The 14,877-nt window shown below is 50.8% G+C and overlaps 1 protein-coding gene across 2 annotated transcripts in view; it reads left to right on the top strand.

The window, feature by feature from the left end:
* The window catches only part of IPO8 (importin 8), a 65,682-nt gene that overhangs the window by 2,345 nt on the left and 48,460 nt on the right, over positions 1–14,877 (top strand). For both annotated transcript variants that reach the window (XM_051850377.3, XM_089303940.1), the window contains exons 2-4: positions 891–972; positions 12,238–12,394; positions 14,531–14,689. In XM_051850377.3, the coding sequence (XP_051706337.3) occupies positions 891–972; positions 12,238–12,394; positions 14,531–14,689 (398 nt within the window). The remainder of the gene's footprint in view (positions 1–890; positions 973–12,237; positions 12,395–14,530; positions 14,690–14,877) is intronic.

Below are 14,877 nucleotides of genomic sequence, written 5' to 3'. Positions count from 1 at the left end.
GAAACCAGTGTTCTGTTTACAAAAGGATGGAGTGGAGTAAGGAATTTGTAGAACAAATAGCAAACAAATGGGAAAACGCAGCCTCCTTAGCAATCGAGGAAATGTTATTTGAAACAGCAATAAGTGTGTAAGGTTTCAGAGGAGTGGTGACCCCCGCATTGGGAGGGTGGATTCCCGTGCACCGCTGTTGGGTGAGGAAGTCAGAAAGCCCTTCCAGGAGAGGATTTTGGCAGTCTGAAGGGTACTTCATCAAGTTTGTGGAAAAATGAAGGTAAAAGATGAGTTTCGGGAGGGCACATGGTATAGCCGTGCGGTTGCCCCTTGGGGTCCCTTCTTGCAGTACCAGGTTGGGGGGCTGGCTGTCTTGCTTCCCACCCAGCTTCCTGCCTGTGTTGCACCCCTGAAGGCAGCAGGTGGTGGCTCAAGGGCTTGGGTCCCTGCCACCCACTTGGGAGACTCTGGCTGAATTCCAGTCTCCTGGCCAGCCCTGGCTGTCGCAGGCATCTGGGGCGTGAACCCGCAGGTCGGAGATCTCTCTCTGTTTCTCTATTTATTTAAATAAAAATAGACTTTTAAAAAAGATAGTCTCTTCCACATTTGAAGTCCATGTATAATTTCTTCCTGATACACATTTTCATGAAATTTTTGAAAATCCCTTCATTTGCATGGATTTCAGAATATAGTTGATAGCAGAGTAAGTATGTCTTTTAATTCCCTTTTCTGCGAACTTTTTGAAGTTCCCTTATGTGTCAGAAAATCTTAAGTGTTCACGATGTTGTATTCATGCGTTCACGCTGAGGCCTCTTTCGGACTTGAAGTGCTCAGGAGTGCGCGTTTTCATGGCGAGGCACTAACGGCCCTGCTTTGTCCACCTTTCCTTGTGATTGCAGTCCTACAAGATTATCAATTTTGCTCCCAGTTTACTGCGGATCATCGTCTCGGATCATGTGGAATTCCCAGTACGCCAGGCCGGTGAGTAGGAGGAGAGTTTGATTTTACTGTGGAATTACTTCCTTGCAGAAGTAGGCCACGCACACGGAGTGTGTCTGATGGCACGAAGCGCCCTTCCTCTTGGCGTAGCGTTCAGCTCCCCCTGCTGTTGCTCTGTCTCTGCCTGCAGCCTCCGGCTCCTTTTCCCTGCAGCCTTCTCAGTTGTCAGGGCTTACTGTGCCCATTGTGGGGGACTCTGGCTATACCTTTGGGGCCACAAGTTCATGTATGTGACTTTGAGTTCCATTCTGGAGTTGGAGTGTGGAGAAAATGGATCGGAGGGATGCTCCTAGCCAGGTGATCTGGGAGCGCACCCTCCTGTGTCCCACGTGGCACTTCTGTTAATTCTGTGGGCACTCCTGTGGTTCCGTGTGTGTTTGTGTGTGTGTGTACACTGGTTGTGAATGTGTTTATGGACTGTGTGTGTTTATGGACTAGTCATGTGTGAGTGTGTGTAGGCGTGAATGTGCTTGTCAGTGTATGGATTGGTTGTGTGTGACTATATGTGTGAGGGTCTGTGAGTGTGTATATGTGTGTGTTTATAGACTGTATGTATGAGAATGTGTGTATAGACTGGGAATTTGCTTGAGTATGTTCATGGACTGGTGGGGTGTGTGTGTGTTTATGGACTGCTTGCTAAGAGCCTAGAAGGTTGCACATTGAGAAAGATTTGGAACATTGTAAGTCCTGAGAAGATAATTGATTATAAGCTAATGGGCATAAAGTGATAGTTAAATAGACTTATTTTTAAAAACAGCTGATTTTATGTGAGTGACACATACACACGATTCAGGAGGAGGAGATCCCAGCTCAACAGACCTCTGAACTGAAAATGCCCCAGCCTCCCCAGCACCGCGGCCCAGCCCCGAGCACACGGGAGACGGGGGCTGACGGAGCCGCTGTGGCCTGTCGCCGGCCCAGGGAGGGCAGCAGGCTGGCCGTGTGCAGCTGGGCTTGGCTCAGGATGTGCCGCTCTGAGCATCAAGCAGGGGAAGTCGTGAGCCCCGGACCCTGTGTGTGCAGCCTAGTTGGTGCTGCACGTAGGGAAGGAGAGCAGAAAGCAAGCACCCGGCATGCGTCGCTCAGCGTGGCCTTCCTCGTCCCGACCTGCACTGTGGTCTTCCCAGGTGTGCGGGTAGCGGGTACACAGACAGTCTGACAGAAACAGGACAGTGAGCTTTGTGCTGATAAAATGTGCAATTTCATTTGGGACATTGAACTAAAAAGTAAAGAGTGGGGCTTGCACTGTGGCATAGCAGGTAAAGCCACCGCCTGCAGTGCTGGCATCCCACTTGGGTGCCAGTTCGAGTTCCGGCTGCTCCACTTCTGATCCAGCTCCCTGCCTAGGGCCTGGGTAAGCAGTGGAAGATGATCCAAGTCCTAGGGGCCTTAACCTGCGTGGGAAGACCTGGAAGAAGCTCCTGGCTCCTGGCTTTGGATTGGCACAACTTGGGCTGTTGAGGCCATCTGGGGAGTGAACCACTGGATGAAAGACCTCTGTCTGCCTCTGCCTCTCCGTAACTTTGCTTTTTAAATAAATGAGTAAATCTTTTTGTTTTTTCTTAAAAAATGTAAGGAGTTAATATTTTTAAAATGTTTCTTTTTTAACTTTCATCTACTTGAACAGAGAAGAAGAGAGAGATCTCTTCTGTCTTCTGGTTCACTCCCCAAATGGTTGCAACAGATTAGGCTGTGCTAGGCTGAACTTAGGAGCCGGGAGCTCCCTCTGGAGGTCCCATGTCGGTTGTAGGGGCACTAGCACTTAAAAAAAAAGTTTTGTTTATTTGAAAGACAGAGTGACAGAGAGGGAAAGACTGTGAGATCTTCCATCTGCTGTTTGATTCCCTAAATGCCCACAATTTCCAGGGCTTGGACCACCACCCACTGCCTCCCATGTGTGTTGGCGGGGTTCTGGAGTGGAACAGCACTAGCTGGGAACCGGCACTCTGGTGGTGGAAGTGGGCATCCAGAGTCCTGCCCCAGGAATCATTGTTGCCTGCCTGTCACCCTGGTGTTGTGATTGCTCATCAGAGCAACAAGTAGCTGAGATGCATAAATGGATTATGGGTCATGGATGTGTGAACATCAAAACTTGGACAAATGAAAAATAAACAAAAACCCCATACCTAGAAACAGCAGACTGTTAGCTGGACAGTCAGGATCGCATTAACTAGCAGTCAGATACCGAAGTGGAAAGTGAAGCTCTCCAACTGCAGTAGGTAAGGAATGGGCTGTCTAGATATGCAATACTATTTACACATCCTCTTACACAAAAGCAGGAGTTGCAGTGGGAGAGAGAGAGAGAGAGAGAGAGATCGATCGATCTTTGATCCACTGATTGACCCCCCATGTGTCTGCAACAGCTAGAAGCTCGGAACTCAGTCCAGGTCTCTCTTGTGGGTGGTGGGCACCCAGCTTCTGGAGCCAACAGAGCTGCCTCCCAGATGTGCTTTAGCGGGAAGCTGGAAGGGGAAGCAGAGCTGGGACTAGAACCAGGCGCTCCTATAAGGGATATGGGAGCACAGGCGGCATCTTAACCAACACTCCAAACGCCCGCCCCATCCTGCAAGTTTCTGATTAACATGGACTGTGTGTATATTCTTGTGGGGTACTGTGCAATAAGGAATTTTTTTTGAAGATTTATTGATTTAGAAGGCAGAGACAGAGGAGGAGAGAGGTCTTGCATCTGATGATTCACTCCCCAAATGGCTGCAGCAGCCAGAGCTGGGCCAATTTGAAGCCAGGAGCTTCTTCTGGGTCTCACCCGTGGGTGCAGGGGCCCAAGGACTTGGGCCATTATCTACTGCTTTCCCAGGCCATAGCAGAGAGCTGGATTGGAAGAGGAGCAGCTGAGAGTTGAAGTGGGGCCCATATGGGGTGCCGGCACTGCAGGCCACAGCGCCGGCTACCTCACTTCGGATCCTGACAGTACGCATCTGGCAGGATGATCCGATGCTGGCTGGAGTCAAAATCGAGCAGGATCCACGTGTTGGAGTTGTTATGTGAGTCACGGCACTAAAATGCTATGATGAAACAGCAGAGAAAATATTATCTCGGTTCTTTGTCCGACATGGAAGAAATTCCAAGTGGATAAGGCACAGTGAAAAGCAATATTTAAAGATTTAAAAGCAGGCTGGCACCACGGCTCACTAGGCTAATCCTCCACCTTGCGGCGCCACCATACCAGGTTCTAGTCCCGGTCGGGGCGCCGGATTCTGTCCCGGTTGCCCCTCTTCCGGGCCAGCTCTCTGCTGTGGCCCGGGAGTGCAGTGGAGGATGGCCCAAGTGCTTGGGCCCTGCACCCCATGGGAGACCAGGAGAAGCACCTGGCTCCTGCCTTCGGATCAGCGCGGTGTGCCGGCCGCGGTGGCCATTGGAGGGTGAACCAACGGCAAAGGAAGACCTCTTCCTCTCTCTCTCTCTCACTGTCCACTCTGCCTGTCAAAAACAAACAAAACAAAGATTTAAAAGCAAGATTTCTTAGTCGGGGACCTCCAGCCAAGAGGAATTGTTAAGCTCTGAGCAAACATTTGTAGTGATGCACAGTCGTGTGTCACGTAATGATGGGATTCTCTTTTCTCTTCTGGAATGTGTGCTATTGAGTGAAGAACTTTTTTTTTTTTTTTTTTTTAGATTTATTTCAAAGTCATAGTTACACACAAAGAGAAGGGGAGGCAGAGGGAGATGGAAAGAGAGGCAGGGGAAGGGAGAGGGAGAGGGAAGGGAGGGAGTGGGAGAGAGAGGTCTTCCATCTGCTGGTTCACTCCCCAGGTGGGCTCAACTGCCAGAGCTATGCCAACATGAAGGCAGGAGCCAGGAGCTTCCTCTGGGTCTCCCAGATGGTTGCAGGGGCCCATCCCAGGCCAGAGCAAATAGCTGGGTCTGAAGTAGAGCAGCCGGGACTCGAACCAGCTCCCATATGGGATGCTGGCGCTGCAGGCGACAGCTTTACCTGCTACGCCACAGCGCCAGCCCACGAGTGAGGATCTGAAAGTGACTGTAGTTACGCAAACCCAGGTAGGGTAGCCAGCTGCTTGCCCAGGCTGTGTGGTTTGTCCTATTGTGTATGCGTTCTGTCGCCTGAAATGTTACATGGCTCAGGTTGTATGTGATGTCTGGAGAGATCCCTTTGTGGTTGAGATAAAGAAAAAGCATTGGTACTGGAATTATTTTTAACTTTACACAAAAGTCTTGTAAATCTTAAATTTTTTTTGCACCTGCCATTCTAAATTTAATCTTGGTTTTAAAGAATAGGGCTGTTCTGACAAAACAGATGGCTGAATGGAAGTCTTTTCAATAAGCCAAGTATTTACAGGGCTATTGTGATAATCCTGCGAAGCTTTTTAGAAATAGTATTTTTAAAGATCTTGGAATACTTGATTACGGTGATTTTTTTTTTTAGGATTTATTTATTTACTTGAGAGGTGGAGTTATAGACAGAGAAGGAGAGACAGAAAAGTCTTCCATCTGCTGTTTGACTCCCTACATGGTTTCAATGCCGGCTGATCCAAAGCTGGGAGCCAGGAGCTTCTTCCAGGCCTCCCACATGGGTGCAGGGGCCCAAGGACTTGGGCCATCTTCTACTGCTTTGCCAGGCCATAGCAGAGAGCTGGATCAGAAGAGGAGCAGCCAGGACACAAACTGCTGCCCATAAGGGATGCTGTTGCCACTGCAGAGGCTTAGCCTACTGTGCCACAGTGCCGGCCCCAGTATTGTCTTCTTAATATGATCTGCAAACGAGAGAGCTGAGTCTGCTGTGGTGTGTGGTGCTCCAGTTCCTTTCTGTTTCTATTCTGTGTGCTATTGTGTAGTTTCCTTTTTTGTTTTAAATTTCAACCGTGTGTCCTTGGGACTGTTCTGTCAGTGCGTATATGTACACTATGTTCTTTATCATAATGGCTTGACTGCAGAATTGGAGGGAGAGACAGAACTTCTTCCTGCAGGTTCTCTCCCCAAATGGCCACAACAGTCGGAGCTGGGCCAATCTGAAGCCAGGAGCCAAGAGCTTCTTCTGGGTCTTTGCATGTCAGGGCAGGGCCCAAGCACGTGGGCCATTTTCTACTGCTTTCCCAGACCAGAGCAGAGAGCTGCATGAGAGGTGGAACAGCTGGGACTGAAACTGGTGCCCATATGGGAAGCTGGCACTGTAGGCAGAGGCTTAGCCCACTATGCCACAGCACCGGCCCATTAGATGAGCTTTTTTTTTTTTTAAAGATAAGAGAGACCTTTATTTTGGGCCGGTGCCGCGGCTCACTAGGCTAATCCTCTGCCTTGCGGCGCCAGCACACCTGGTTCTAGTCCCGGGGGGCACCAGATTCTGTCCCGGTTGCCCCTCTTCCAGGCCAGCTCTCTGCTGTGGCCAGGGAGTGCAGTGGAGAATGGCCCAAGTACTTGGGCCCTGCACCCCATGGGAAACCAGGATAAGTACCTGGCTCCTGCCATTGGATCAGCGCGGTGCACCAGCTGCAGCGCGCCGGCTGCGGCGGCCATTGGAGGGTGAACCAACGGCAAAGGAAGACCTTTCTCTCCGTCTCTCTCTCTCAATATCCACTCTGCCTGTCAAAAAATTAAAAAAAAAAAAGATACCTTTATTCTTCACAGTGTCACTCCACACCACCACCACCACCAAGAACAACAACAAAACCATTCTAGCACCATGCTTCTTGTAAGTGGGAAAAATTAAAATGTCCCCAAAGGCAGTCTGAGTGAACTGTAATTTGATGTATATATTTTGCATACTTCCTGTGTAATTTTTTTTCTTCCTGGAAACCTTTTATTTAAGGAATATAAATTTGATATATTTCTTCAGTACAACTTCAGGAACATAGTGATTCTTTTCACCATACCCATACTCTCAGCCCGCTTTCTCCTCCCTCTCCTATTCCCATTCTTACTTTTTATGAAGATCTGCTCAACAACTGAGACACAGGCTGTTCAAAGTCATTGCAACTGAAAGTGTCACTTTCTGTTCTATAGATTACCTTTTGGGTGCTCTATTAGTTATCACCGATCAGGGAGAACATACAGTATTTGTCCTTTTGAGACTGCCTTATTTACTAATTTTTATCCATTTTGTTGGAAACAACAGGATTTCTTTTTTTTTCTTTTCTTTTTTTTTTTTTTTTTACCACTTGGTGGTATTCCATGGTGTACTTATCCCATAATTTCTTTTTTTTTTAATTTATTTGTTTGAAAGGCAGACTTATGCAGAGGGGAAGGGGGAGGGAGGGTGAGAGAGAGTCTTCCATCTGCTGGTTCACTCCCCAGATGGCTGCAATGGGTGGAGCTGCTGCACTAATCTGAAGCCAGGAGCCTCTTGGTCTCCCATGAGGGTGTGGGGTCCCAAGGACTTGGGCCATTTTCTGCTTTCCCAGGCCTTAGCAGAGAGCTGGATTGGAAGTAGAGCAGCTGGGACTTGAACCAGCACCAATATGGGATACTGGTACTTCAGGCAGTGGCGTTAACCACTGTGCCACAGCACCAGCCCTTCTCATAATTTGTTTTTCTAGTCTTCAGTTGAGGGCATTTGGGTTGATTCCATTTCTTAGCTATTGTGAATTTAGCTGCAGTAAACATGGGGGTACAGATAACTTTTTCATATGCTGATTTCATTTGCCTTGGGTAAATTCCCAGGAGTGGGGTGGCTGTGGCAAATTTGTAGGTCTATATTGTAGGTTTCTGAGGGGTTTCCAAACTGACTTCCATAGTAGCTGTACCAGTTTACATTCCTACCGACTGTAGATTAGGCTACCTTTTTCCCCACATCCTTGCCAGCATTTGTTATTTGTTGATTGCTGTATGAAAGCCATTCTAAGGGGTTGAGGTGGAAACTCTTCATGGTTTTGATTTGCATTTCCTTGACGGCTAGTGATCCTGAACATTTTTTCATGTGTCTGTTGGCTATTTGGATTTGCTTTCTTGAAAAATGGCTGTTTAAATCCCTGGCCCATTTCTTCACTGGGTTGGGTGTTTTGTTGTTGTGGAGTTTCTTGATCTCTTTATATATATTCTGGTCACTAATCCTTTAACAGTTGCATAGTTTGCAAATAATTTCTCCCGTTCTGTCAGTTTCCTAGCTTGAGTTTTAAAAAAAGAACGTTGTGATCTTTGGTTTAAAAAACAACCAGCACGGCTGAAAAGCCCATGAGAACATTTCAGGCATGGAGAGCGCAGACAGTGTAGCAAAAAGTGTCCTACACGAAGGACCTGGTTAGTGAGACCCCGGAGGAAAGGAATGGTCATCAAAGGAGGAGGTACTTTGCTCTGAAGGGAGGAGAGAGCTTCTATTTTGCTTATGGCCTTGTTTAAATAATGTGGATTTAAAAGGCTTCCATAGCCTAGGCAGCTCACGTCAAGAGCCTCAGGTGATCACTGACACCATACATAAGAGTTTTTATTGCTAAATTAACAACAGGAGTCACTGTGCACTAACTCTCCATGCAGGACCTCTGTGCTCAAAGAGTTATAATTATGCCTAAATGCTTGCAAAAGATGTATCATTCTTGGGTGATTATAAGGAGGGTTTTAGATTATTATGATTATAATTATCTTAGGTATTCTTTTTGCTACCCTTGCTGATGCATGGTTATCTTTTTTTTTTTTTTTTTTTTTTTTTTTTTTTTTTTTTTTTTTTGACAGGCAGAGTGGACAGTGAGAGAGAGAGAAAGGTCTTCCTTTGCCATTGGTTCACCCTCCAATGACTGCCACGGCTGGCGCGCTGAGGCTGGTGCACCGCGCTGATCCGATGGCAGGAGCCAGGTGCTTCTCCTGGTCTCCCATGGGGTGCAGGGCCCAAGTACTTGGGCCATCCTCCACTGCACTCCCTGGCCACAGCAGAGAGCTGGCCTGGAAGAGGGGCAACCGGGACAGAATCTGGTGCCCCGACAGGGACTAGAACCCGGTGTGCCGGCGCCGCAAGGCGGAGGATTAGCCTAGTGAGCCGCGGCGCCAGCTGCATGGTTATCTTTAAGAGTTATTAATACTCTTTGCAAATTAAATTGTTTTATTTTAGCCAATTGTATGTTGATTTACCCAACCACCAATCATTATGCTGTTTATGAAAGCTATCTCGTACAGTGCCCTGTAATAAAAACATTTTGTAGCCAGCACCGTGGCTCAATAGGCTAATCCTCCGCCTGTGGTGCCGGCACACTGGATTCTGTCCCAGTTGCCCCTCTTCCAGGCCAGCTCTCTGCTGTGGTCCGGGAGGGCAGTGGAGGATGGCCCAAGTGCTTGGGCTCTGCACCCATTGGGAGACCAGGAGAAGCACCTGGCGCCTGGCACGGTGCGCTGGCTGCAGTGGCCACTGGAGGGTGAACCAACGGCAAAAGGAAGACCTTTCTGTCTCTCTCTCTCACTGTCCACTCTGCCTGTCAAAAAATAACAAAAACAAAAACAAAAAACCCACCATTTTGTAAAGAATTAACAGCATTTATTGATTAAATCGCAAGTCCATGACTCTATACTGTCTGCATCTTTGCCTTCTGAAAGTTGCTTGTCTATGTCTTCAAGATCAGTGCTGTAGGGATTGAATGAGGTTGTGTACATGTTGATTTTTCTTTCTGCAAAGACTAGTCCCTTGAAGTCAGTGTGAACGGCCGACTGGTTGGTCTGAAACTTAAATGGTTCATTACATTGTTTTTGAACCATCTACTCATTTATTATTTATTTTTTGACAGGCAGAGTGGACAGTGAGAGAGAGAGACAGAGAGAAAGGTCTTCCTTTGCTGTTGGTTCACCCTCCAATGGCCGTCGCGGCCGGTGCGCTGCGGCTGGCGCACCGCGCTGATCTGATGGCAGGAGCCAGGTACTTATCTTGGTCTCCCATGGGGTGCAGGGCCCAAGCACTTGGGCCATCCTCCACTGCACTCTCTGGCCACAGCAGAGAGCTGGCCTGGAAGAGGGGCAACCGGGACAGAATCCGGCGCCCCGACCGGGACTAGAACCCGGTGTGCCGGCGCCGCAAGGTGGAGGATTAGCCTAGTGAGCTACGGCGCTGGCCAACCATCTACTCATTATTATTGAATGTCTGCTATTCGCCAGTCATTATTCTAGGACATAATAATTGTACGGGGATAAAAGGTAGTGTTTACTCCAGAGCTTACGTTTTACAAATTAAAAACAATTATGAAAAAATAAAAACCACCCAAAAGTGCACCCCTTCCCAAATACTTCCTGTGTTTAGCAGATGAATTGACATTTTAGTTGGAGTGGTCTTTTTTAGCCCAAACTTGGGAAAGAACAGCTTACAGTACAAGAAGTTCATAATTTCATCAGGTTTGTTAGGGTTTAGCAATTGTAGGACATGTTGGGTTGTAATGTGTGGTGCCGTCCTTTGTCAGTTAGTTTAGTTTTATGTTAAAAGTGGGATGGCAATGGCATTGTGTATAGTGGGATAAGCCATTTCCTGTGATGCCAACTTCCCATATGGGTGTTGCTCCACTTCTGCTCCAGCTCCCTGCTAATGCACCTGAGAAAACATCAGAATTTGGCCCAAGTGCTTGGGCACCTGCACCTATGCAGGAGACCTGGATGGAACTCCTGGCTTTGGCCTGGCTCAGCCCTGGCTTTTGCAGCCGTCTGGGGAGTAACCAGCAAATGGAAGATCTCTCTGTCTGTGTCTTGCTTTCTCTCTCTGTAACTCTACCTTCGAAATAAATCTTTTTTTTTTTTTTTTTTTTTTTTTTTTTTAAGCAGTGATGAGGGTCCTCGCAGGGAGGGCAAAGGGAGAGGAGCATCTCAAAGGGAGGAAGTCACAGTGCTTTGCAGACACTGCTTTCCCCACACTCGAGTACGAGTGTGCGTGCATCGCAAAGTGTTTTACACCCAGATAAGCTTAGCTTTTAATCCCATTTTCTTTATTTTTTTAAGATTTATTTTCTGAAAGTCAGAGTTACACAGAGGGGAGGCAGAGCGAGAGAGAGGTCTTCCATCTGTTGGTTCACTCCCCAATTGGCTGCAACAGCTGGAGCTGCATTGATCTGAAGCCAGAAGCCTGGAGCTTCTTCCCAGTCTCCCACGCGGGTGCAGGGGCCCAAGGACTTGGGCCATCTTCCATTGCTTTCTCAGGCCATAGCAGAGAGGTAGATGGGAAGTGGAGCAGCCAGGTCTCAAACCAGTGCTGTTATGGGATGCCAGTGCTTCAGGCCAGGACATGAACCCACTGTGCTACAGTGCCGGCCCCAATCCCATTTTGTTTTCTTTTTTTTTTTTTCCTAATTTTATTTATCTGAAAGGCATAGTTACAGACAGCTGGAGATAACACACAGAGTGGAAAGAGACAGAGAGAGAAGGAGACAGAGGGAGAGAGATATGTTCTGTTTGCTGGTTTACTCCCCAAATGGCAGCAGTAGCCCGGGCTGGGCCAGGCCAAATTCAGGAGCCTGGAACTCCATCCAGGTCTCCCCCATGGTTGGCAGGGGCCCAAGCCCTTGGGGCATCTTTTGCTGCTTTCCCAGGCAGACTAGCAGGGAGCCAAGTTGGAAGCTGAGTAGTTGGGAATAGACCTGGCACTGCAGTATGGTGTGCAGGCTGTGTCACGTGGCCTGCCCCTCCCAGAGAGGTTGGAACGCAGTGAGCATTGGCTCGGCTCAGTCTGCAGCTGGCACGGTTGGAGGGCGCCAGCTTCCCTCTCAGAACCCTGCAGATGGGCCTCAGCTCATCTCTTCCCCAAGTCCTCGCTGAATGCTGAAGATCATTAAAAGATACACAGCAGAAAATCCACTGGTGCTTTGATGGAAACAAGCAGGTAAAACATCTCTCTTTTTCCAAAAATATTTGAAGGCTGATGGATTCACACGTAACAAATACTGTAAAAAGTTAAGTGAAAATCCCCCAAACTGTGAAAGGCTAGTGCGAGACGGCAGCTGGGGACTGCGAGGCCTGGGGTAGCACCCACGGAGGAGTTTCCCACGCGAGGGCAGGCAGTTACACCTGCTGCCCACGCAGGGCTGGCTCGTTCTGTGCTCTCAGGCTGCCGCCGCGTGGTCTCGGGTTGGCCGGCTGGGACTCGGCGTGAGAGCAGGCTGCCGGCTGCTCGGGCACTTTGCTGTCGGCCAGCTCCCGCCTGTGTGAGGACACGTTTGTGCTGGGTTCCTGAGCCTTGGCCCGTCGCCACCTTGGCTTTGACGCCTGTGAGTGAGGCTTGGCTGCTGGTGTGGACACGGAAGGGTCAGCCGTTGGAGCTCTGTGTAGCGGAGAGCAGCCCCCGTTGGCAGCCTGCCGCACGAGTGGTTTTCTCACACGTAGCCGCCATCTACCTGAAGAACATGGTGACGCAGTACTGGCCGGACCGGGAGCCCCATCCGGGAGAGGCAGTGTTTCCGTTCAACATCCACGAGAACGACCGCCAGCAGATCCGCGACCACATCGTGGAAGGCATCATCCGCTCCCCGGACTTGGTGAGGTGCGCTGTGCCCAGCTGGAGTGGGGGTGGGGGGCATCACCCGCTCCCCGGACTTGGTGAGGTGCGCTGTGCCCGGCAGGAGTGGGGGTGGGGGGTATCACCCGCTCCCTGGACTTGGTGAGGTGTGCTGTGCCCGGCGGGGGTGGGGGACATCACCCGCTCCCTGGACTTGGTGAGGTGCGCTGTGCCCAGCTGAAGTGGGGGTGGGGGCATCACCCGCTCCCCGGACTCGGTGAGGTGCGCTGTGCCCGGCTGGGCCCCGGCTGGGGTGGGGGTGGAGGCATCACCCGCTCCCCGGACTTGGTGAGGTGCACTGTGCCCGGCGGGGGTGGGGGGCATCACCCGCTCCCCGGATTCGGTGAGGTGCGCTGTGCCCGGCGGGGGTGGGGGGCATCACCCGCTCCCCGGACTCGGTGAGGTGCGCTGTGCCCGGCGGGGGTGGGGGGCATCACCCGCTCCCCGGACTCGGTGAGGTGCGCTGTGCCCGGCGGGGGTGGGGGACATCACCCGCTCCCCGGACTTGGTGAGGTGCACTGTGCCCCGCGGGGGTGGGGGGCATCACCCGCTCCCCGGACTTGGTGAGGTGCGCTGTGCCTGGCAGGGCCCCGGCTGGAGTGGGGGTGGGGGGCATCACCCGCTCCCCGGACTTGGTGAGGTGCGCTGTGCCCGGCGGGGGTGGGGGGCATCACCCGCTCCCCGGACTTGGTGAGGTGCACTGTGCCCGGCGGGGGTGGGGGGCATCACCCGCTCCCCGGACTTGGTGAGGTGTGCTGTGCCCGGCAGGAGTGGGGGTGGGGGGCATCACCCGCTCCCCGGACTTGGTGAGGTGCGCTGTGCCCGGCGGGGGTGGGGGGCATCACCTGCTCCCCGGACTTGGTGAGGTGGCTGTGCCCGTCTGGGCCCCAGCTGTGCCATCCCTGGGAGGCAGCAGCCCAGTGCACCGGGCGAGGGTGGGGCGGTTCAGCCCCAGCCGCTGGGGTCTGTATGATGATGTAGCGTGATGGAGATGGGCACGCAGAAGGTAGTTTCCCTTATTTGTCTTTGCATTTGTAATTCTATTCAACATAAGTTGATTCAAGAAGAAATGAGGTAAAAAATAGGCTTAAACAGAAACTGTTCTTTATTTTGCAAATAACCTGTGTTCTTTGTCACAGTTTGTTGACATTTTCACCATCTGCTTTTCTTTGCTTTTTTTAAAAAAATACTCACTTGACAGGGTTACACAGGGAGAGAGAAAGAGAGAGGTCTTCCATCTGCTAGTTCACTCCCCAAATGTGCAACAGCCAGGGCTGGGCCAGGCTGCCAGGCTGAGCAGACCTTCTTCTGGGTCTCCTATGTTGGTGTAGGGATCCGAGGGCTGGGTTCATGCTCTGCTTCTTTCCCAAGAGCGTTGCCAGGGAGATGGATCGGAATTGGAGCGTCTAGGACTCCAGCCTGCAGCCAAATGGGGTGGCAGCAGCTTCACTGTGACATCACAGCACAGGCCCCTACACTTTTTTTTTTTTACTAAAAAAGAATTAAATTATTTGGAAGAAAGACACAGAGAAAGAGAACTACCTGCTGTTTGACTCCCCAAAGGGACACAACAGCATGAGCTGGAACAGGCTAAAACCAGGATCCAGGCTAAAACCACATCCTGGTCTCCCATGTGAGTGGCAGGGGCCTAAGCACCTGGGGCGTCCTCAGCTGCCTTCCCTGGCACATTGCCAGGAAGCTGGGTTGAAAGTGGAGCAGCCAGGACTTGAACCGGTGCTCTAGTATGGGATGCCTGCATTGCAAGCAGAGGCTTATCCTGCTGAGACGCAGTGCCTTCCCTTCATGATATTTCTTCCTGGGGCCGCTGTTGGTCTCCTGTCCCGCTTGGATGCGTTGGTGCGCCACATAACGAGTCTCGTCAGCGTGACCCACAGGTGTGATGATGGTCTCGCAAGAGGACTCGCCTCGTGATGCAGTAGCCATCTTAGTGTGTGTGCGCCCCCTGGTGCTCACCCAGTGATGGGATAGCCCTTGTGTTCCCAATGTGATGCTACAATATAGGTGAACAGGACTCGGAGGACTTGGAGTAAAATACTGGGGTTCTGTGAAACCTGGAGTTAGCATTCACTCAGGTTTTCTACTTGGCTCTCTCACTTCCAGAGTCCAGCTGACGATGTGCCTGCGCGTCATCATCAAACACGATTTTCCGGGCCAGTGGCCGGCGGTGGTGGACAAGATCAGCTGCTACCTGCAGTCGCAGGACACGAGCGGCTGGCTGGGCAGTCTGCTGTGTCTGTATCAGCTGGTGAAGACGTACGAGTAAGCTGGCCGGGCCGGCTTGCCGAGATGGTGCCCGGCGAGTGGAGGGATCTGCCCTGGGTTTTCTGCACGAGGAGTTAGTCTGGGAAGTGCTGGGTTCAGCACGGGTGAACATGGTTGTTGGCTGTAGCTACAGAAACCTTGATCTACAGTAGACATCGCTCGTCTCTAAGGGGGTGATACCATGC

Source organism: Oryctolagus cuniculus, chromosome 9 (assembly GCF_051225735.1).
Source record: "Oryctolagus cuniculus isolate XC-2025 breed Fujian yellow rabbit chromosome 9, ASM5122573v1, whole genome shotgun sequence".
Taxonomy (NCBI): Eukaryota; Metazoa; Chordata; class Mammalia; order Lagomorpha; family Leporidae; genus Oryctolagus; species Oryctolagus cuniculus.
This window is presented reverse-complemented; position numbering and strand designations above follow the sequence as displayed.